The 22,408-nt window shown below is 58.2% G+C and overlaps 2 protein-coding genes across 8 annotated transcripts; one reads left to right on the top strand and one right to left on the bottom strand.

The window, feature by feature from the left end:
* Window positions 1-286: 286 nt before the first annotated feature.
* Window positions 287-12,734, bottom strand: ECE1 (endothelin converting enzyme 1). 7 transcript variants are annotated; one of them, XM_055798954.1, is made up of 18 exons: window positions 12,603-12,734; window positions 9,490-9,576; window positions 8,426-8,567; window positions 7,657-7,869; window positions 6,164-6,288; window positions 5,652-5,864; window positions 5,368-5,559; window positions 4,685-4,827; window positions 4,489-4,603; window positions 4,149-4,259; window positions 3,796-3,894; window positions 3,599-3,676; window positions 3,097-3,200; window positions 2,791-2,901; window positions 2,595-2,662; window positions 2,325-2,515; window positions 2,137-2,232; window positions 287-1,850 (listed from the first exon to the last, which is right to left on the bottom strand). In XM_055798954.1, exons 1-18 carry the CDS (start codon window positions 12,603-12,605, stop codon window positions 1,674-1,676), a joined length of 2,268 nt encoding a protein of 755 aa, XP_055654929.1. In that variant the 5' UTR covers window positions 12,606-12,734; the 3' UTR covers window positions 287-1,673. The 7 variants fall into 7 exon arrangements, with proteins under 7 accessions (XP_055654929.1, XP_055654928.1, XP_027642797.1 ...); XM_055798953.1 differs by lacking the exon at window positions 12,603-12,734 and adding an exon at window positions 11,729-11,760; XM_027786996.2 differs by lacking the exon at window positions 12,603-12,734 and adding an exon at window positions 10,646-11,010.
* Window positions 12,735-14,102: 1,368 nt separating this feature from the next.
* On the top strand, window positions 14,103-21,198 carry ALPL (alkaline phosphatase, biomineralization associated). The gene is given in 13 exon segments (XM_055798976.1): window positions 14,103-14,222; window positions 15,324-15,405; window positions 15,491-15,610; window positions 16,122-16,237; window positions 16,860-17,034; window positions 17,113-17,288; window positions 18,682-18,762; window positions 18,764-18,826; window positions 19,007-19,076; window positions 19,624-19,758; window positions 20,003-20,194; window positions 20,272-20,391; window positions 20,513-21,198. Coding segments are annotated over 12 exon segments (1,557 nt in total). The 5' UTR covers window positions 14,103-14,222; window positions 15,324-15,347; the 3' UTR covers window positions 20,764-21,198.
* Window positions 21,199-22,408: the final 1,210 nt, after the last annotated feature.

The raw sequence follows: 22,408 nt of genomic DNA, 5'->3' as shown, positions 1-22,408 counted from the left end.
AAGGAAAAGCATCCGGGAAAGACCTCCCTGCTGGGGAGATGCGTGGGGCCGTGCCATAGAGGTGGAAAGCAAGCAACCACCCGCAGCGAGTGTGATGTTTTTGGGCACAAAAGCCTGGGTTTAGCCTCCAAGAGAGACAGCAGACGCCAAGTGCAGGCTGGGAAAAGCTGCCTCAGCTCCGTTTTCTAAGTACAGGATCGTCTCATCCATGTGGATGGGAGAAAAATGCAGATAAAGGGACACGAGACTCTCCTGCTATCAGAAAAAAGAACAAGTTGTGAGCAGATCCAGACCCAGTAAAAAGTATTTATTTCAATTACGATAAGCCCCACATGTAGGTTGAAAAAATAGTTACAAAAGAATTCCCCCCATCCCTCCTTTTACATATAAATATTAAAATCCCTCTACATCTTTACTTTCCGTCTAGAACAAGAAGGTACTCCACAAGACAACACGCAGCACCTGAGCTACTGTCAGTGGTTTCCTCTCAAAACCGCAGAAGTATTAAAAAAACCCTTAAGAAAACCCCTCACCCCATCCTGGCCAGATCTCACAGCAGTGCCAAACCAGCCACGGAGGGACGGAGGTTTGGAGCTGCATGGTCACTTCAGGGCTTGCAGTTTCCTGGGCATAGAAGCCAGGCACGGCAGCGAGCTAAGCAGCAGCAGGAACTGCCTGCACTTGTCTGGGGAAGCTTTTGGGCCAGGAAATCATGGCTGACCTCACTTCAGAGGGGACAGGACGGAGAACCAGGCGCTTCATCTACACCGTCACCACCTTGGTTACAACTTTGGCACATCAACTTTTCCCTTTGCACTCCGAAATTAAAGCTAATCCCAGGAGCTGCAGCATCCCAGCACAGTCTTTCTGTGACCCACAGCATCCTTCAGCCCTGATCCCAGGCCTGCTGTCCCCGATTTTCCCCATCAGCATCCTCCAAGGACAGTCCCTCCCAGCGAAACCCATGATCCAGAGCCAGCTAGTTGCATTTGTGGCCTGGGCAACCCCATCCAGCTTCCCCAGCTAAGGGACAAGAGACTGTCACCATGGGATGCTGCACCTACAGCTGCACTGAGTAAAAAAAATTAATAAATATACTTATCTTTTACTAAAAAAAGGCTTTTACATGCATTTTCCCTGAATTTTTCCAGTGTATTCCACAACACATGAAAAAAAAAATATATATTTCCCCCCAAAAATATATCTTAAAACATTTTCCATCCTCATGTGCGCATCTTTGGAGAGAGGAAGGTATGTCGGGTGTATTTAGACACGCAGCCAAACCTGGTGGTGTCACGGCGTTCCCTTTATCACCTCCAAAAAAAAAAAAAAAAAAAAAAGGCATTCTGCCGGGGCAGTGGGTCAGGCTGGAGCACTGCGTGTGTAAATACAGGATAGCGCCCACGGACACACATGCCTTGACACGTGGCCTGGTCACGGTGGGAAAGAAAAGACCCCCAAATCAAAAGTCATTTCACAAATGAGCGAGGGGATGAGTTTTCACAGTGGATCAAACCTCGGACGATACCGATGATGCGGGGCGCCGCTCCGGCTCAGAGCTGGGCAGTTCGTGGCACGGAGAAGTGGTTTGAGCCTCCCAAAAGGACCAGGGGAAATCAGCTGTCAGCAGAGGACGAAGCAACCGGCAGCTGGTTCCCTCATGTGCTCACCCATCACCAGACTTCGCATTTCTTGGGGGGATTCATGGGAGAGCCGAGGGGGCAGCCAAAATGCTCTGCAAACTCCCGAGAGTTGGAGACGGTGCCGATGACACGGAAACGTGAGGGGCTGTGGGGGTCGGTGATGAGCCCCTCATGTGAGCTCTCCGGTGTGCGCACCGAACACCACACCTGCAAACAGAGGAGGGCAAGAGGCACGAGTGCCATCGTCTGCAACCACAGGGCTCTGCTCAGTGCCAAACTGGACCTCCCCGCTTGGTGACCGCCACTGACACAGATCGAGCTCCAGCTTTGTCTCACTTTTTAAACAGCACCACCCCGACCTGGTTCTCCATCCACTACACATCATCTCTGGAGACCTGTTTGGCCATCACACCTTCTCAGCGTCAGCTGGGGATGCCTCCACCCCACAGACACCTGTGCATCCACCCTCTCTGCCCACCACCAAGTGACCTACCTGTGCAAAGCCAACAAAGAAGAGCTGGTGGTTGGTGAGGCCAAGGGTTGGGAGGGTTTCCTCATCCCCGTTCTTTTTCAGCCAGTTTTGATATGCCTGGAGGCCAGGGAGCACAGCAGGCTCAGCGGACAACACCAATCCCACCACACCATGCCCCTCCATGCAACTCCGCAGCCCCATGGCCCTACCCGGTAGGCGGCCTTAAGGCCCCCGTTGTCAGCGATGTTCTCCCCGAGGGTGTGTTTGCCGTTGACAGCCTCGCCATTGACTGTGTAGTTGCTGTACTGCTCCACCATGCACGCTGTCTGATGCTTGAAGGCCTCCACCGAGGAGTTCTTCCACCAGGGACGCAGGTTGCCATCCTTGTCATATTCCCGGCCTGCCGAAAAGCCCAGTAGATCCCTCATCACCCCGCTGGCCACCCCTCTAGCAGCCCAAACGCCTGGCCCTGGCCATACCTTGGTCATCAAAGGCATGCGTCAACTCATGGCCCACCACCACGCCGATCCCACCAAAATTCAGTGACCTGCAGGTGGGCAATGCTAAGATTTAGAAAACAGCTGCTATTCCCCTCAGCCACAAAATTCAGCCTCAAATTTGGGGACAGGAGGAAGTCTGGGAATTCTGCCCTCCCTGTTCTCCCTAGGCTCTTACTTTGGAGATGCACGGGTGTAAAAAGGGGCCTGGAGGATGCCAGCGGGGAAGACTATCTCATTCTTCGTGGGAGAGTAGTACGCATTGACAGTCGGAGGCGTCATGCTCCACCTGCAGGGACACGGACACGGCCAGTGTGGCAGCACAAACCCATCACCCATGTTTGCTCCGACACCATCCACTTATGGTGCAAAGCTGTCGGCCCAAATCTACCCCCCCAGAACATGTGGACACCAAATCCCAGTGCTCCAGATACTGGGATAATTCCCTGCTGAGCACAATGGGGAAGCGGAGCAGAGGACTTACTGATCCCTGTTTGGTGGTTTCCGGAGCTGATCGGCAGTGACCCTGGCTGAGAAGTTGTAAAACTGCATGACGTTCTCAAAGTAGAGGTCAGACACAGCCTCATACTGCAAAAAGAGCGAGGTGTGAGTGGTGCGTGGCGATGGCCCAAGCCCCACTCCTCCCTCCACGGCCACGTTTGGGCCTCTGCAGCCGGCTGAGTTACGGCCACTCTTGTTTCTCCTCCTTTCCAACATCTGCAGAGTCCCGGGAGGGCAATGAATCACCATTATGGAAACCGGCTCCTCCTCTTCCCGGGCAGGGATCCCAAGAGCCCCAGCCACCCCAGGACCTGTCTGCAGCTCTCTGGGAAGTCCCCAGAGAAGGGCCAAGGACATCAGCGAGACCCCTCTGGAGGAAACCTGGGGTTCAAGGCTGCCCTGAGGCCACGGTGATGGGCACATGTCCTGCACATGCTAACAGAGGGGGAAGCAGGAAACCCACGGGACTTCTCTGACCAACTCACATCATTAAACACTTTATCCAGCTCCTTGGGGTCCATGATGAACTTGGGGTAGCCGATCATGTTGTAGATGGCATCTGCCTGGGGGGGTGACAAGGACCCGAGTGGTTTTGGTGCCAGAGATGGCAGGACAGGCTCGTCCAGCTCCACCATCCTCCATCATCACCCTCTTCTCCCCAGCACTCCTGCCAGTGCCTCACCTTCTCTTTGGCTGATTTCCTTGTCTCTTCGTCCATCCACTGCAGGGTCTCCAGACTTTCCTCAAAGGCCGTTTTGATCTCTGCGATCATCTCCTCTGCCTAGACAAGACAAGATGGCACAGCGCCAGTCCAGAGCCAGCTTCCCACCCAGAGAGGTCAAGGATCTTTTGCACCAGCGGGGAGGAAGAGGCTAGGAGGCAGAGACGGCACGTGGACCAGTGAAAAACCCAGCAAACGGAGATGCACGGTGAACAAACTAAGGTAGACAGAAACATCAGCTGCCCCCGGCGGCTCCATCACCACGCTTGCTTTCCTGCCACCAGCACTTGCACACTGCTCGCTTGGGGACATACCACTTGCTTGCTGTCCTCAGCAAAGGTGGCCTTGACAAACATGGCCCCCAGGGCAAAGCCCAGGTTGTTGTCCGTGTCGCTGATGCAAAACTTCCAGCGTGGGAGGCAGGTCTGCATGGGACAAGAAGCAGTCGTCAGTGGTGGTGTGGCTGAAGCCCCCTACCTTCCCATTCCCCTGGCCTGCTAGGAGATGAGGTCCACATCCACCTCCCTGCGCCAGAGCTACCACCCCAAAACCTGCCCCACATCTCGGTTTTGGATGCAACACAATGGTGACTTGGCTTAAAAAGCTGTCACCATTTTAACGGCGATTTGGGGGCGTTGGGGGCTTCACCCTCACCTTCTTCGTCCCATACATCACTTCCATGAATTTTTCCTCGGCATCCTGGAAGCGTTGGTCAAGGAAAGGGCTCGTTTTCCGCACCAGGTTCCAGATCATGTAGTTGTTGAGGAGACTGTGGCAAGAGGCAGTGAGCGGGCAGGAGAATATGCTTGCCCACCCTGGGCAACCCTCCATGCGGGCTGGGGTCTCTCACCATTTGTCTGTGGCCAGGATGAGGTCAGAGACCTGCTCCAGGTACTCCTTGGCGTAGACCACAACGGGCTCCGACTCATTGAGCTCCACAGGGTAGAAGACTGTGCTGAGGAAGGGCATCCAGTCCACGGCCGGCGCCAGCTCCTGCAAAAGCCATGCCACTGCTACGGACCCGAAAACCATCGGATGGGGTGGCAGCTGCTTCCCGGGTTGGAAGACACCACATCAGCCCCCATCTGAGGGATTCAGCTGATTTTGCAGAGGCTGGTTCCCATAATAGCAGCATCCTTGAAAGGTCGGAGGGGAGTAAACAATTTCCTCCCACAAAGGAAAAGAAAGTGGGGCGGGTGTCAAAAACATTGACACACAAGCCATCAGGGCCCCTTTGGGGACACAGGGAGGTGACTGGGCTGACGTCTGCAGCCAGACCACGGGCAGCAGTGTCAGGAGGGCGTTAGTGCCGCAGCAGGACAGCTGCCAGCCCCAGAGGTTGTCCGGAGGCTGGGAGGAATGGGTCAGGGTGGGATTTCCCCAAGGAGGACACGAGCCAAGCTGTTGCACAAGAGCTTCCCAGGCAGTGCTGGCTGGCGCTGGGCTTCCTCAGAAGAGCTTTGTCACCTCCACCCGTCCACCCCACTTCCCAAACTGTGGCGGAGCAGGGAGGCTCACCAATTCCATCCCTACCTTCAGGTCTCCAGCCGTCATTTTATGGTAGATGACCTCCTCGTCCCGGTGCTTCTCCTGCGGGATGGTGATGTTGGCCAACGCTGTCTCAAAGTCCAAGATCTGCTGCATCTGCTGCCGCGTTGACTCCTCATCGGTGCCTCCCAGGAACATCCCCAGCTGTACCATGTAGTTCAGGTACCCAGCGAGCACCTATGTGGTAGGACAAGGGGCAATCAGCATGGTGGGTGCCACCCACCTACGGCATGGCCTCGGCAAAGCCATTTTTCCCCCAACAACCTTACCTTCTCGTTCTCTGTCTTGTTGAGGTAGTAATCCCGTGACGGCAGACCTAACCCCGACTGATCCACCTGGATGACATTGCTGTTGGAGTTTTTGGAGTCAGCGCTGACGTAGACGGAGAAGAAGGGCGAGGTGCGGTAATGCGCTGTCACCTCCCGCAGCGTTGCGTTGAAGTTGTCACCAGCCCAGGGACCTGTGATGTTCCAGCCACCCAGCTGGGGACAGACAGCAACCAGCTTTTAAGTAAGGAGCAACCAACTACCTGGAATAGCTTAAATATCCCCCCCAATACCCATCCTGGGGGGAAACATCTTGAAATGGGGCTAAAAAGCCCAGGAGAGGCAAGACCTGCCTATAAATCCCTGCCTCTCTCTGCTCGCCTGCCCTGGGGGATGCTCTTCCCCAGGAAGCACTGGGAATGGGGTCTGGAAGGTGTTGGGACTGCCCATAGGTGAGCTCTTCCCCCTGCATTTTACAGAGGGAAGACAGCTTTTCCGCAAGGAAGGAGCCAAACCTTTTGGATGAGCTCCACGAGTGGGGTGGCACGCAGCTCCTCGATCTTGCTCTCATTCATGCAGGATTGGTAGTAACGCTGTGCCTTGCGCTCTGCCTCGCTCGACATGTTGGCTGTGGTGTTTTCTGCAGGAGGTACCCAGGGGGAGCTTGCAGAGGGTCCCCAGAGAAAGGCATCCAGCCCCCTGTGGGGGCTGCTTACGCACGCCACAGCCCCAACCCTTCCATTGAAGAAATATTCAGCCCCGTTTGGGGCAAAGTCAGGCTCCAAAAAGGCGCCGAGGATTGCCCTGCTGGTCCCCTCCGTGCCCCAGAGAGCATCCCACACCCCACAGCCCTTCCTGGCCTCTTGCCCCCATCTCCTCTCCCACCCGCAGCGACGGCTCTGGCTCTTTGGAGCAGAAAGATAAAGAAAGAAAAAACAAAAAGCATTTTTTCCAGCAGCTCTGATGTTCTCAGCATCATCCAGCCCCCTGCACTGCCCTTGCCCCTGTGCTGGTGCTCTCCAGCCCTACAGTATTTATTCATGCAAGAAAGAACAATAAACTCATTTTTCTCCTCCGCCTCCAAAAACCATCCTTTCGGTTTTTTTCCCCCTCTAAAAATTCTGATTCCCCAGAGATTGGTTTTGGTTTTCTTTTTTCCCTCATGACACAGCTTGCACCTTTGGCTTCTCAGCTGTGTAGTTTTATTAACTAAAGGTCCCTTGGCTCCAAGGAATTCAAGGAAATGCCGAGCACGACCACTTGGCTGGAGGCCCAGTCCCTTCTCCCAGTAAAACCAGTGCCAGATTTCTGCGGGAAGAGCTGGGATGAAGCCGTTCTGCACCACCCCCCTTTTCCCAAAAGACAACACTCTTCCCAAACCTTCTCTTTTCAGATAATCAGCCCCAGCACAGTGGAAAGCGCTGATAAGGAGCCAGTTGTTTGCTCAGAGCTTGAACAAACCGTCCCTGGTCCCTGCCGGTTGCTCGGATAAGCTGCCCCACTTCAGTGTTTGCACACCGAAGCTGAGCCCAGGATCCTCCCTCCTCTGGGGGATTTTTGGCCCTGAAAAATGGTCAGATGGGCAGCCAGGCCTCCAAAAAGGCTGCTCACAGAAGCTGGAAGCTATAGCAGGAGAAAAAAATCCATATCCTTAGAGTAATATTGGGGCGCTATAGCCTCTAGATGCTGTCTGGGGTACAAATCCTGAATTTCATTGCTCCTGGGAACGCCATCATAGGGTTTGCAGAACTGAGGCTGGGACCCTTCCCCTACTCAGTGCCAAAGAGCTGCAACACCACAGTCGAAAATCCCGGTGGCATCCAGGAGAGCAAACACGGCCAGGATCTGCTTCCCAACTTCCTTGCAGCACGTGTGTTACAGACTGGTTTGACACTGGGGTTTACATCCAACCTTACATCCTTACATCCCTGCAGGCATGTTTTTGGCATCCCCCAGACCAAACAGGACTCCTCGGCACCGCAGGGTCCCACTGCTCCTGCGTACTCACCCAGCAGATGCTTCATGATGGCCTGGTTGTGCTCCCAGAGGTTGTTGAAGGTGCCCCAGCGCGAGTGGCCATCGGGGAGGGGGTTGGCCTTGATCCAGCCCCCGCAGGCGTAGCTGAAAAAGTCCTCGCAGGGATTCACTGCCCGGTCCAGCGAGCTGAGAATGGAGCTGGTGACGGAGATGCAGGCTTCCGACAGGCACACGGCGGGCGGCCCTGGGGATAGGAATGACAGGTTCAGCTCCTCCACCACAGCACTATGAGCTACACCAGGGAGCACCTTGCCCTGTGACAAGGGATGTGGGCAAATATCCCATCTGGTGCCTGAGCACCCCACCCTGTTCCTTAACATCCCGTTCCAGGGCAAGCGATATAAACCAGCGTCCCGTCCCATGCCCAAGCACCCCATCCATGTGCAAGGGACACAGGCATGCATTTCATCCTATGCCCAAGCATCCCACCCTGGGGTGAAGGACGCAGGCAAGCATCCCTTCCTGTGCTCCAGCATCAAGCTCCAGGGTAAAGGATGCAGGTGAGCATCCCATCCTCACCTGAACATCTCGCCCTGGGGCAAGGGATTGCTTGCATCTCCTCTTGTGTCCAAGCATCCCACCCCACACCTGAACATCCTGCCTGGTACCCAGGAATCCTGCCCTGGGGTGAGGGATGTGGGTGAGCATCTCACCTTGCACCTAAGCTCCCTTTCCAGGGAAATCCCCAGCAATGCACCCCAGTCAAGGGGGCAGGATCCTACTGCAGTGCGAGGACTTACGAGCTCTGTACTGGAAGATAAGACCCAGAAGACACGCCACCAGCACGGCCGCCAGCACCCCCACCAGCACCACCAGCTGCTTCTCAGCGCGCGTTCGCTCAGCCCAGCACCCTGGGCTGCTCCTCGAGCCACGGAAGTTCACCTGTGGGAAAAGCAGCACTGTTTCCCCACCAGCAGAAAAACCCACAGATGCATTCCTCATTTTGCTTCCTAGAGCCCATGGCACGAATTTGGCCTGCAGCGAGGGATCCGGCATGGTCTGGGCTGGGAAAGGCAGCAGCTGCCTTCCAGAAACTGGCCAGGAAGGGCGGCACAATGGCAGGAAAAGGAGCGGAGTGAGTGTTTCGGCTGGTTCACCTGCTACCCCGTGCCACCCCAAACCCCTCCTCGAGCACTGCTGTAACCCCCTGGCTGTCCCTGTCCCCAGTGCCAGCACCGGGACAGGGTGGGGGCTGTGGCGGCAGCGGGAAATGCCTTAACAGGATACTCTCACTCAGCCGAAAAACATCCCCAGGAAACATACTGATGCAACGGCGAGCAGAGACAACCCCACTGGGGAAAGTAAAAATACAGCAGAACTCTGATTTTTGGGGCAGAAAACACCACCCTAGGCAGAGACCGATGGGGCTGGGAGTGGGGCCAGCACCAAGTGCATTGCTCTGGCCCCAAATCTTTCCCAGCGACACAGCCATGAGGTTTTTTTTCTCACCATCTTCGGCCCTTTTTAAGCTGCTTTCCCACTGCTCGGAGAGGAATTAACCTAATCCCCTTTTGTGCAGGGACAAAGCTCCCACCGCTGTGATAATTGCTCACGCCAGCCACGCTGGGAAGGGGTTCAGCCAGCAGAAAAACTGGGCGGTGGGGTGTTGCAAACCTCCTGGCTCCGGGCGCCAGGAGACGAGCAAAGGGCAGTGGCGGCAGGAGCCAACACAGCTCTGCCCACACCGGACTTTGCCCCACGGAAAGGCTGGTCTCAGGCAGAAAACCCTTCTGCAACCCCCTTCGCTGCTTTGCCAGGACCTAAAATCCCCCTGTTTTCCCCTAAAACACACACGAATCCCTACCTGGAAGCCGTTGGGGTACCCATCGCCTTCGCCAATGGAGTCCAGAGGGTCTTCATCATCCAGCGTCGCCCGCTTGTAGGTCGACATCTGCACAGGGAGATCAGCAAACAGAGGTGCTCAGCGGCTCGGCGTCGAGGAAGAAGAGAAGGAAGGAGGGCGAGGAAGGAATATGCACCCTCTAAAGCCACCTCCTCCTCCTCCGGAGAGCTAAATCCCGAATGGCTCTGGGGTAGTAAAGTGCTGAACAAACGCCGGAGGAAGGTTATGGAAAGCAGCAAGGGCTGGAGCCAAAAGCTGAGTAAAGCCCAAACCCGCCTCACTTTCCCCCTGGGGCTGGGTTGTGCAACCTCCCCTCCAGCCTGGAATAAAGCCGGTTCCTCCTCCACCAGCTCCCAGCCACAGCGGGGTGAGGGACACTCCTGTGCCAGGGACCCCCTGTGCGCCAGGGACCAGAGAAGGGCTGGCAGCAGAGAAAATGGCTTTTCACCCCCCAAACTACTGATTCGCTCCACTCCACGCCCCGTCTGCCGACCGTGCGCACCCCAAAACACCCTGTGATGTTCCTCTGAGCACCCAAAGGCAACAGCACCTTGAATTCAGGCTGCTGATGGACTCCCTCTCTGCTCCTTGTCCCCTGGGTGTTATCTTATGCTGGTGCCTGGCTCTTATCTCATCCCCCAGCACAAAAACAAGGGGAAACCTCACAGGTTGGCAGCCGGCCCTTATCATGCCGCCGCTGCTTCCTTCCCCCCTGGCATGGCCCTGCCACCCAGCCGGATCATCTCCTGCTGGGGGAAAACAACCCTCTGCCTGCTGCTGAGGGGGTGAGCACCCCAAAACCCATCCTGACCCCTGCCACTGATGGGCCGAGCGGCACTGGTCACATCCCTTCACCCCCGAGGCAGCGCAGGGTGGGGGTCTGCATCCAGTCCATCCCGCTGCCATCGTCCCTGAAGGGACACCAAGTTGATCTGAACCTGGCACAGCCATGCCTCAGTTTCCCCTGGCAGGAAGGTACCTGCAACAAACATGCCAGTTCTCAGCCCTGTTTCCAGTAACAGCCTTCCCAAGCCTCTCCTTGCATAATTAATAACGAACCCCATCCTCTCCCCGGATCCCAAATCGCAGCCTGGGATTAATTAGCCACAGAACCCACCTGGGGAGGAAAACGGGTTAAAAGAAACAGGCAGTTTCCCTCCTCGTTGTGCAAAAATCTGCTTCCAGCCCCAAAATCTCCCCCAGGTGCCCCCCTCGAGCCTGCAAACCAGGAGGTGGAAAAGCTTTAGCTGCAGAATTTTATCACTACTGAAATCTGGTTTTACTTTCCATTTTTCCCCATCCCCTTTCAATTTTCACCCGTATTTTTGCATTTGGCACACGGCTGACATTTGCCACTCCAGCCAGGCACAAATCTCCGCTCGCACAGTCCACGGAGCCCCCACGGCTCCAAAGCACCAAATTCCTGGAGTCCCAGCTTTCAGCCAAGGCTTTCACTCTGCTTCCTGAGGAAATGAGATTTTTTTTTTTTTCAGCCATCTCCCACCCCGCCTGCCCCAGCCTGAAAACAGCAAGAAAAAAGGAAAAAAGAAAAAAGAAACAAAACCCACATGGTTTTTTGCTTTCGCTAGGGATGTGCTGGCTCAACCCTTGATCAAACATCAGAGAATCCAAGCTGAGCTTGAACCCCCCCCAAAAAAAACATCCCCCAGGGAAGCACTGAGATCAACCCCCAGCATCCTTAATTTGGGAGATCCTGGGTCCAGGAGGTATTTTTAGCACCGGTACCCCCCCCCCTTCCCACACAGTGGGGGCATTAAGGCAAAGCAGCACCCAGCAGCACCCATGGGTGCTCCCCCCGCCCCGCGCCGCTTCCCACCTTGTGAAGCAGGAACATCCCTTTTTTGGGTGAAAACAGGGTGGTTTTTGTTTCTCTCCCTTCCCCCCCCCGTTTGGTGAAATCACGATCAAAGCACATTTCCCAGCAACAACAGGGTGGGGGGCACCCACACTTTACACACACACACCCCACCCCACCCCAGGGATTTTTCACTGTTTATAACTTACAAAACTCCCAGCAGGGCCTCAAATCGCTCGATTTCCCCCCAAATCGCCTTTATAAGCAATACACCGCAGGTAGAGGGTACCCACACCGCACAGAGAAAGCTGCCCCCCCTCCCCCCCCTCGGCCCCGCTTCCCCCCCCCCCCCCCCCCCCATCCCGGGGGCGCGCAGCCCCTCACCGCGGCATCGGGGCGCCCCACGCCGCCGCCTCCCGGCCGCCGCTCCCGCCCGGGCGCCATTTCACAGCGAGCACCGCCGCTCCGGCGGGCCACGGCCCTCCCCTCCCCCCCCATCCCCATCCCCCCACCCCCCCAAACCCACCCCGGCACCCCTAAACCTCCAGCGGCACCCCCCCACACCCCACCCCCAGCACCCACGGGTGGCCCCCGCACCTCCACGGCCCCAAGGCAGCACCCAGGGGGCGTAGCCTTTGAATTAGGATGCCCAGGGGGTGATTAGAAAACCCGGGTGTTAATTGGGGGATCTAGTGTTAATTAGGGGTGCTGGGAAAGGGGGGGGGGGGGGCACCCATTTTTGTAGCGAGCCGCGGCTACAGATAAAAAATCCGAAACTTAAAAGGGAGTAAAAGAGGGTTAAAGTTTTTTTTAAAAAAGGGGGGGGGGCGGTTTGGGGTTGCTTGCAAACACCCGCCCCCCCCAAAGGAAAAAGTGGGTGCTGGGTGGGGGGGGCACCCCTCTCCCTGTAGGGGGAAACCCGCTGCAAAACCCCGCGGCTCTGGTCAAGGGCTGGGTGCTGGGGGGGGGACTGGGGGGTACCCGGGGGTGCTAAGGCGTGCAACGGGGGGCCCTTTGGGGGCGCGATGGGGGGGGTCCCTTGGGATGCGATGGGGGGATGCCACGGGGATACAATGGGGGGGTCCTAGGGGATGCAATAGGGGCGCATGAAGGTCCCACGGGGGATGCGCGGGGGGTCCCACGCGGAGTCCCACCGGGGCCTCACGGGGGTCCCACAGGAAACGCCTCGCCCCACGCCCCAGTTCGGCGAAGTAACCCACAAGCCGACCAGCCCCGGCTCCGGGGGGTCCCCACTCACCATGGCTGGCACCCCGCGCCCACCGGCCCGGCCCCCGCTGGGGCGCGCGCCCGCCTGAGCCCGGCGCGGCTGCTGCGGGGGGGGGGGGGGGGCTGTACCTGCCCGGGGAGCCAATGAGGCCGCGGGGGGGACGGCCTTCCGCGCCCGCCGCCTTTAACTCCTTCGGGGTGGGGGGCAGGAGCCATTCCGGGGGTCCCCATGTCCCCCCTGCCCCTGAGAGCAGCCCCCCCCGGCAATCACCGCAGCTCACTCGCCGTGCAAGCAGCCGTGCGAGCGTGCAAGCAGCCAGTGTTGCAGGCGCCCAATTCTGCAAGCGCGCCGTCGTGCAAGCGCACAGCCGTGCAAGTACGCAACCAGTGCAAGCACGCCCGTGTGCAAGCGAGCGGTTTTGCAAACAGTCGTGCAAGGGGGCGCACACGCAATGTTGCAAGTGCCCGCACAAGTGACTGTGCAAGCGTGTAAAAGCACGAGCCTGTGCAAGCTTGCAGTTGCACCATGTATACAAGCACATGACTGTGCAAGCGTGCACGCACCCAATCGTGCAAGCCTGCAATTGTACAAGCTCACAAGCGTGCAAGTGTGCATCTGTGGGCCGCAACCTTGCCCCCCCCCCCTGTGTGTGTGTGTTTAACAGCCCCTTGAAGCGTTTTGGGGTTCGGCCCAGCCGGATTTGCACACGCAGCCAGGAGCTCCCCAGATTGCAACTCCCCACCGGACTAATGAGCTTTTAAATGAGCTTTTCATCACTGGCAAGCGCCCACAGTGCGTGGGGTGACAGAGGTGGGGGACAGGGTGCCACCCCCCGGCTCCCCACGCCACACCGGCGGGCTGAGCACTGACACCTTCATCGCACCCATGGGGCTGCCAAGGGCAGGGAAAGCGCTGGGGGGGTGCAAAGGGCCGGGGGCTGTGCTGGGGGGGATTTGGGGGTGTGCAGGGGCTGTGCCCATCCCCCGGGCAGCGGGGCGGCCTTGGGGCACCCTTGGTGGCACCCCGAAGCTTTCGGGGAGCGGATTTTTGGGCAAAGACTGCCACCTTCTGGGAGAGCACCCGGGGCCCCCGCGGTGGGGAAACTGAGGCAGGGGAGCGTGTCACCCGCCTCCCCCACCCCCGCCACCGAGCCCTGTTTATTGTAGGACCTACAGTAAAGCCGCTTCAGGCAGGGCGTGAGCTGCGGCAGGACCCACCGTGGGGAAACTGAGGCAGAGGGGGGAAACCCCCCCTCCCCCCATCACACACACACACCCAACCCACGCTCATGTGGCTGGCACGTCTTGGGTGAAAATAATGCAAAATCCGGCAAAACACACCTCTGCCCCCACCCCCCGCGTGGGGGGAGGGATGCTGAGCGCCCACAGCCATCCTTGAGTGCACCCCAGTCCTCCCAGTCCTCCCAGTAAAACCCAGCAGAGGGCACCAGTAAGCCCAGTTTGTCGCCTTTTCTCGCCCCCCCCCCCCGCCCCGTGCTGGCAGCGGGGGGAGGGTGGAGGAAGGGGAGGGGGAGGAGGAGGAGGAGGCGAAGGCCGGGTGCGGGGGGATTTAAGGGCTCGCGGTCCCCCCGGCCCGGCCTCCTCCCGCCGCCCAGGAGGGACGTGGGTGTCGGCACCCAAGTTTGTGCGGGTACGTGTGTGTGTGTCCCCCCGCCGTGGGAAGGACCCCCCGAGGCCCCACTGCCACCCCCGGGGAGGACGGGGGGGGGGGGTGGCCTGGGGAGCGGGGGGTGGGAGAGGGATGCAATGGTGGGGGGAGGATGCAGTGGGGACACGGGGGTGCGATGGGGACACGGGGGGTGCGATGGGGACACAGGGGTATGTTGGGGACACGGAGGGGTGGTAGGGACGCGGGTGTGTGGTGGGGGTGTGCTGGGGACACGCGTGCAACAGGGGCACGGGGATGGGCTGAGGACACGGGGGTGCAACAGGGACACGGGGGGGTGATGGGGACGCAGGGATGGCGTGGGGACACAGCCATCTGGTGGGGACATGGGCATGTGGTGTGGATGCAGGTGTGCAACGGGGACATCGGTGTGCAACGGGAACACGGGGGTGCGATGGGGATGTGGGGGTGCATGGTGTATGAAGGGGACATGGGTGCGGTGCACAAGGGGACATTGGGGTGCAACAGGGACATGGGTGCGCAATGGGGACACAGGCATGTGGTGGGGACACAAGCGTGCAACAGGCATGCAGACGTGTGATGGGGCCACGGGTGTGCAATGGGGACATGGGCACAGGGTGGGGACACCGGGACAGGACATGCACTCCTGCTGGGGACAGGGGGGTGTGGTGGGGACGTGCGAGATGGGGACACAGAGGTGCAGGGGGGACACGGGTTTGCAACGGGGATGCAGATGTGCAAAGGGGACATGGGCACAGGATGGGGACACAGAGGTGATGCGGCCACACGATGGGGACACAGCCATGCGATGGGGACCCCAACATGATGGGGACATCGCCATGCAACAAGGACAGGGCCACGCAACGGGGACCCTGCTGTGCCACGCACACGTGGGGGCCGTGTGCCCAGCCCCGGGTTGGTGCCAGTGAGGTGACGCCCCATGGCACTGGTGGCCGGGGCGAGGGAACTGGCATGTCCCCAGGGGGTCACATTGGTGACCATGCAGGGAGGGGACATTTCTCTCCTGTCCTTGCTTGGCTGAGCCCCGGGGCGAAGGTCTCAGTGGGGAAACTGAGGCACAGAGCGGGTGCTGCCCCCCTGCAGCTCTCCCTTACCCAGCACCACAAGATGAAGGCTCTCCTCCTCATCCTCCTTGCCCAGCTCTGCTCAGCATCACTGGTCCCTGGTAGGTGAGGTTGGGGGGGGGGGGGGGGCAGCACCCCAAAAGTGGGTGCTGTTGGGTGCTATGGAGCCTGTTCCTCCCCCTGCAGAGAGGGAGAAGGACCCCGAGTACTGGCGGCGGCAGGCGCAGGAAACCCTGCGGGCAGCGCTGCGGCTCCAGCACCTCAACCAGAACGTGGCCAAGAACCTCATCCTCTTCCTGGGTGACGGTGAGACGGGGGCACCCACCCCGGGGGGCGGGAGAGGGGGAGTGGGGGCTGCGACAGAATGGGGGCTGCGGGAAAGTGGGCACAGTAAAGCGGGTGCTATGGTAAATCGGGTGCGCAATAAACTGGGTGTCCTGCTTGCAATAAGTTGGGTGCTGGGCTAAACCGGGCTTGCAGTACGTTGGGTGCTGCGCTAAACTGGGTTTGCAACAAACAAGGTGCTGCAATGAACTGGATTTGCGAAAAACTGGGTGCTGGGATAAACTGGACTTGCAATGCACCAGGTGCTACAAAAAATTGGGTGCTACAACAAACCATTGGTGATAAACCGGGTGTTGCAATAGAGTTTGCAACAAACAGAGTGCCGCGATAAATTGGGTTTGGAATAACTGGGTGCTGCACCCAACTCGGTTTGTGATAAACGGGGTTTGCAATAAATGGGGTGCTGGGATAGCCCGGGCGCCCGCCAGCGTTGCGTGGCACCCGTGTGGCGAGCTGACGGGTGCCCTGGCAGGCATGGGCGTCTCCACTGTCACCGCCGCCCGCATCCTCAAAGGGCAGCTGCAAAACCGCAAGGGTGAGGAGAGCCTGCTGGAGATGGAGAAGTTCCCCTACGTCGCTTTGGCCAAGGTGAGGCCCCCCCGGGACACCCACGGGGGACGTGACACCCACCGCAAGGTCATGGGTAGGCAGCATCGACCAGGAGCCGAAATTAGGTCAGGGGCGGGCAAAGGGAGCTGGCTCTGTTGCCCACTCGCTGTGCCAGGGTCTGGCCCGTGGGAACAGGGAGGGGGGGGTAGGATGAGGCTGCCCGGCCGTGGGAAGCTGCGGGACCCCCCCCCTGCTTCTCCTGGGGTCGTTTGGCTGAACAGAAGGCTTTTTTTTTTTTTTTTAATAATTAAATTGGAAGTCTCTGCTGCTCCCCACCGTTTCCCTTCGCCCCGCGGGGGATGCTTGTGGCTGTGGCTTCTCTCTCCTTGCCGAAAAATGGGCTGAAAAAAGGCTAAAAGCAGCAAAATGCAGCAAGGGGGTGATGTGCAACCACGCAGGGGGCTGCAAGGGGCAAAATGGGGGGGCAAAAGATGGGGGTGCAGAGGCAGGATGGGGGTCCAGTGCAGCTAAACGGGGTGGGGTGGGGAGCTGCAGGGTGGGGGCGGTGATGGTGGAGCCCCCCTGGGTAGGACTGGTGATGGGGCTGAGGATGACAATGGTGGTGGGTGACGATGGTGGGTTATTTGTCTCCCCCCACCAGACCTACAACACCAACGCACAGGTGCCCGACAGCGCGGGCACGGCTACTGCCTACCTCTGTGGCGTCAAAGCCAACGAGGGGACGGTGGGTGTCAGCGCCGGCGTCACCCGTGACCGCTGCAACACCACCAAGGGCCAGGAGGTGACCTCCATCCTCCGCTGGGCCAAGGATGGAGGTGAGGGGCTGGGGGGGGTGGAAGTAAAGCAGTGGGGGGGTTGGGGTGTTCTCACCATCCCCCAATTTCGTGGTGCAGGCAAGGCAGTGGGCATCGTCACCACCACACGGGTGACCCACGCGACGCCCAGTGCTGCCTACGCCCACTCTGCCAACCGCGACTGGTACTCGGATGGAGAGATGCCCCCGGACGCGTTGGAGGGCGGCTGCAGGGACATCGCCCGACAGCTGGTGGAGAACATTCCAGACATCGAGGTAGGGATCGGGGCAGGGCTGCCTGGGACATGAGCTAGAGCCACCCAGGGAGGGGGCCACCAAGGACACGGGTTGGAGCCAGCCAGGAAGGGGGACAGGGCCATGGGTAGATGTGGGATGAGGACTGTGACTGGGTGAAGGGCTGGGACCCCCGGTAGATGTTGGGTAGGGGCCACCAAAGGGTGCAGGGCTAGGACTGGGAGGGGGTACCAGTCTAGGTAGACTAGGACCACCCCAGTAGATGGGAGGCTGAGACCACCAATGGGTGCAGGACCAGGATTGTGGGTAGATGTGGGGTCAGGGCCACCCATGGGTGCAGAGCCAGAACCCCCAGAAAATATGGGTCCAGGACAACCCATGGGTGCACAGCCAGAACCCCCAGCAGAACTAGGACCAGGACCACCCATGGGTGCAGAGCCAGAACCCCCAGTAGACCCAGGACCAGGACCACCCATGGGTGATGGACCAGAACAGTTGTGTGGATATGGGACCAGAACCCCTGATGGATGTGCCACCAGGACCCCCGTCAAACATAGGGCTGGGACCATGACCTCATATCGGACCAGACCCCCACATCCCACTGAGCCCCCACCTCCACCGCAGCCCCCTCCTTTCTCATACTTCTCAGACCCAAAACCCTCCATTTTCCCCCTGATTCTGCCCCTCACTGTGGATTTACGCAGAAATTCAGCCCTGTAAATAAATACTCTTCTGTCCTTCAAAATAGCCCCAAAGCAAAACATTTCAGCCTGTTATTTAGCTCTTTAATAGCCTCTTCTTCTGTTATTTTTTTCCTTTAATATAATTTTAACTCTGTCCCAGGCTGGAAATAATTATATAGCGGGGGAAAGACTTTTTTTTTTTTTCCCCTTTTTTTTTTTCTTAATAATTTTGGCGGCAGTGCTTTGCAGCTTTATAATTCACCTTCTGCGTGGAGAAGGGGGGGGGGGGGGGGGAGAATAAAAAAATCTCTGCCCGCCTATAAATAACAGAGGCCAAATAAATTGGGCTCCAAAGCAAACAGTGAGAGCTGCGGGATGGGGCTCTGTCCCAGCGGGTTCATGCGGGGACCCCGACGTGGAGCATCCCTCCCACAGGAGGGGAGGAAAAAAAAAATATAAAAAATTGAAGCACCAAATTTGCTGCTAGAAATAGTTATTTTTGTCCTGGGGTTTAATTAATAGGAAGAGATTCAGGGTTATTTTGAGCGAGGTGAAATTCCTCAGGTGTTTTCACCCGCTTTTTTTGTGCAACGCCAGGGTTTTCCTGGACATCCCTCTCCGCCTGGTCTGAGTTTTCCCTCCTTCAACCCAAATTAGGGGGGGGGGAAATGAAAAATAATTTTAAATAGTTTTTAAAAATCCTTTTTTTTTCCCCCTCCCCTCTTCTGCAGGTGATCTTGGGTGGTGGGCGGAAATATATGTTCCCCAAAAACACCAGTGATGTGGAGTATCCCCACGAGGACAAGCATCGGGGGTACCCGCCTGGACCGCAGGGACCTCGTCCAGGCGTGGCACGAGGCCAAGCCCCCTGGCAAGGTGACGGGGACTTTTTTTTTTGGGGGGGGGGGGGGGGGGTGTACACACATATCACCCCACTGTAACCTTACAAAGCCGTTCCTGGGGGCAGGGGGGGATGTTTTGTGGAGGGTGGGGGGGATAAAGCAGCCCTGGGGTTGGCAGAGGTGATGGGGAGGTGACAACCTGCTTGTCCCCCAGATTGCCAAGTACGTGTGGCACCGGCGCGACCTGCTGGCACTCAACCTCAGCCGCGTTGACTTCCTGCTGGGTGAGTCCTGGCACCCAAGGGTGCCCCAGCCTCAACTGGGTGCTTTGGGGGGGGTGTCCTGCTCCATCCTGGGGTGCTGGGGCAGCTGGCGTGGCCAGTTACTCTCCCAAAGGTGCTGGTTCCCTGCCCTGGGGATGCTGGTACCCCAAAGGGATGCTGGCAAGTCCCCAGGGATGCTGGCACCCCAAAGGGACGCTGGCGGCACCCCAAAGGGACGCTGGCATGTCCCCAAGGATGCTGGTACCCCCAAAAGGACGCTGGCAAGTCCCCAAGGACGCTGGTACTCCACCCTGGGGATTCAATTTCTTTTGCCTGTGGTGCAACTCTCCAGCCCAGCTGGGATTCAGGATTCAGGATCCAGCCGGGCCGGAGGAAGGGTGGGCTGGGAGCATCCCCCCTGCTTCTATCTAACTGCCCTGGATCCGGTGGCGGGTGAAATACATGAGCCAGCACAAGGCGGCAGTGCTGGATTTACCCCCCCTTTCCCCCCCCCCCCCTTTTTTTTTTGGTGGAGAAAAAATGTCCCCACCAGTGTCACTGTCCCCAGGCCTCTTCGAGCCGGGCGACATGGTGTACGAGCTGGACAGGAATAACGAGACTGATCCGTCCCTCACCGAGATGGTGGCTGTAGCCATCAGGATGCTCCAGAAAAATCCCCGGGGGTTTTTCCTCCTGGTTGAAGGTGGGGGGGAGTATGGGTGTGCAAAGGGGAGCAGAGGGGGGGGATGCATGGGGGGAAAGGAGGGGGATGAGGGGTGCAAAAATGGGGGATAAAGGGGGTGATAGGAGGGCTGCAAAGGGGAAAAGAGTAGGGGGGTGGAAAGATGGGGATAAGGGGGGGAGGGGAAGAGGAGGGCAGGGGGGGGGGGATGGGGCACAATCAGGGCTGTGGAGGACGATGCTGAGCAGCGCCGGGGGGGCCGCAGGGGGCCGCATCGACCACGGACACCACGAGGGGAAGGCGAAGCAGGCACTGCACGAGGCGGTGGAGCTGGACCGAGCCATTGGGCTGGCCACCCGCCTCACCTCACCCCAGGACACCCTCAGCGTAGTCACCGCTGACCACTCACACGTCTTCACCTTCGGTGGCTACACCCCCCGCGGGAACCCCATTTTCGGTGAGTCTCTGCCAGGCCACGGAGCAGGGGGACACTTGGAGACATCCCTGTCCTTCTGACTGTGCCACCACCCCCAGGTCTGGCCCCGATGCAGAGTGACGTGGACCGCAAACCCTTCACCTCCATCCTCTACGGCAATGGCCCTGGCTACAAAATCGTGGCGGGCGAACGAGAAAACGTCTCCGCCGTTGATTTTGGTGAGCGTATTTCGGGGCAAAACCCCCTAAAATTGTTACAGCCTGGCTACAATTAGTGCTTTTTGAAAACTAGTCTTATTTTTGCCTGGTTTTTTATAATTATTTTGTTTTTTCCCCCGAGCACACGCCAACTACCAGGCACAATCGGCCGTGCCGCTGCGCCAGGAGACCCACGGTGGCGAGGATGTGGCTGTGTTCGCCCGCGGCCCCATGGCCCACCTCCTCCACGGGGTCCACGAGCAAAATTACATCCCCCACGCCATGGCTTACGCCGCCTGCATCGGCTCCAACCAAGCCCACTGCAACGCCGCCGGCCACCCCACTGCCTCCATCCTCCTGCCCTTCCTCGCCCTCCTCTTCCTCCTCTGCTAAAGTGCCTCTTACAAACCATGGAGGGGGATTTATTTTTAATCCCTTACACCCCCCCCCTTTTTTTTTTTTTTTTTTTTTTGGGTAGCAGCGCCCGGGAAAGAGGAGAGAAAAAGAAAGACTCAGCGGAGCAAAAGCAGCCGCTGGCGGTTTCATGCTGGGAGCTGCCTCTGTAAATAGACGGTTCCTTCCCCTGTAATTAGCATCGTTGCCTGCCCTATCCCGAGCCCACTGCGGGATTTGGGATGGGAGCTGGAGCCTCGGCGGATAAAACCCCTTCTTTGAGCGAGACGCGATGGGGCTGGGTCCCAAAAATGCCCTCCTGGTCCCTTGGCTGAGAACTGACCCCGGTGCCCCACTCACCACATGTGTGGGTACCCAGAAACCACATGAAGATGGGAAAAAAAATTAACTCACCAGGTTAATTTGTCACCAAAACTCTTGTTTTTTGTCTCCTGGATCATTTATTTTGCTTTAAAATGCTTTGCTTTAAAGCAACTTGCTGCCCACAGAGGGATCTGGAGTAGTTTTGGGGTCAAGTATTGCAGGGAGAGGGGAGAAAAAGGGAGATTTATGGGGTGGTACCCCACTGGGGCACACCCGCTTCATTAAGGGTTGGGTAATTAGGGGGCGGGGGTAATTAGGGGAGGGGGCTTTTGCAGCTGGTGAGGAGGAGATTGAGAGCCTGGGGTAGCACCAGAGAAGTGCCCTGGGCGTGCAAATAGTGTTCTGAGCGTGCAAAAGTCACCATGCCCATGCAAAATTATGCCCGAGCTAAGCCAACGCTGCCCTTGCCCGTGCAAAAGTCGCAGCACCCGTGCAAAAATCACCGTGCAACATGCATACGGCGCCTTGTGCATGCAAATGGTTCCTCGCCTGTGCAAATGCCCACCACGCAGGTGCAAACGTTGCCCTGCCTCTGCAAATACCGCTTTGCCCGTGCAAATCCTGTGCATGAGCAGCCCCTTTGCACACCCTGGCTGCATTCTGATTTGCAACCCCCACCCCACCCCGAACACCCCCAAAACCCCGCCAGGCCCCTCCAACCCCACTCCCGCCCTCCCTTTTTACTTATTTACCAGCTTTATAACTAAATCTCTGCTCCAGGTTCTTATTAACCAGCAAACTTTGGAGCAGGCAAAGGCGGTGACCCGAGTGCTGCTGGATTTTGGGGGGGGGTGGGGGGGGGGGGGTGGGGGCGCTATGGACACCCCTACTTTGCTGGGTGCCCTTTGCACCCCTCGCCGGCATCGCCCGGCATCCCCAACCGCAACCCAGCCCTGGCGCTGGGGCTTCCCAGAAACCAGGCGGCACCAGAGCTATGTTTAACCGGTCCCCGGGGTGCTTCCGTGGTTTTTGGGGGTTCGGGGGGGGGGGGGGATGGGGGGAGCTGCTTTTTCTTGACCAGGGCTTTGGCGAGGAGCCGGAGGGCCACTGGGGTCTTGGCCAGCCAAATGCCGCTCCCGACGCCAGGTTGGCTGCCAGAGCAAAAATAAAAAAAAGGGTGGGTTGTTGTTGGTTTTTTTTTGGGGGGGGGGGGCATCGGCTGCCACATTTTGGGGCACCCCAAAAATAGGGGAAAATCACAGAAAGGCTTTTGCTCAGCCTGGCCTGCTGCAAAAAGTCCCCAAATCTGTGTAAATGCCAC

This window comes from Falco peregrinus, chromosome 3, assembly GCF_023634155.1.
Source record: "Falco peregrinus isolate bFalPer1 chromosome 3, bFalPer1.pri, whole genome shotgun sequence".
NCBI classification, from domain to species: domain Eukaryota; kingdom Metazoa; phylum Chordata; class Aves; order Falconiformes; family Falconidae; genus Falco; species Falco peregrinus.
The sequence above is the reverse complement of the archived record's forward strand: the minus strand, read 5'-3'. Positions and strand labels throughout refer to the sequence as shown.

What these genes read in the sequence shown, in the direction of transcription:
- ECE1 (XM_055798954.1), bottom strand. An exon ending in ACAAGACAGAGAACGAGAAG is followed by an intron (nt 5,560 to 5,651) that starts GTAAGGTTGTTG and finishes CCTACCACATAG; the next exon opens with GTGCTCGCTGGGTACCTGAA. An exon ending in GGAAATCAGCCAAAGAGAAG is followed by an intron (nt 3,677 to 3,795) that starts GTGAGGCACTGG and finishes TCACCCCCCCAG; the next exon opens with GCAGATGCCATCTACAACAT.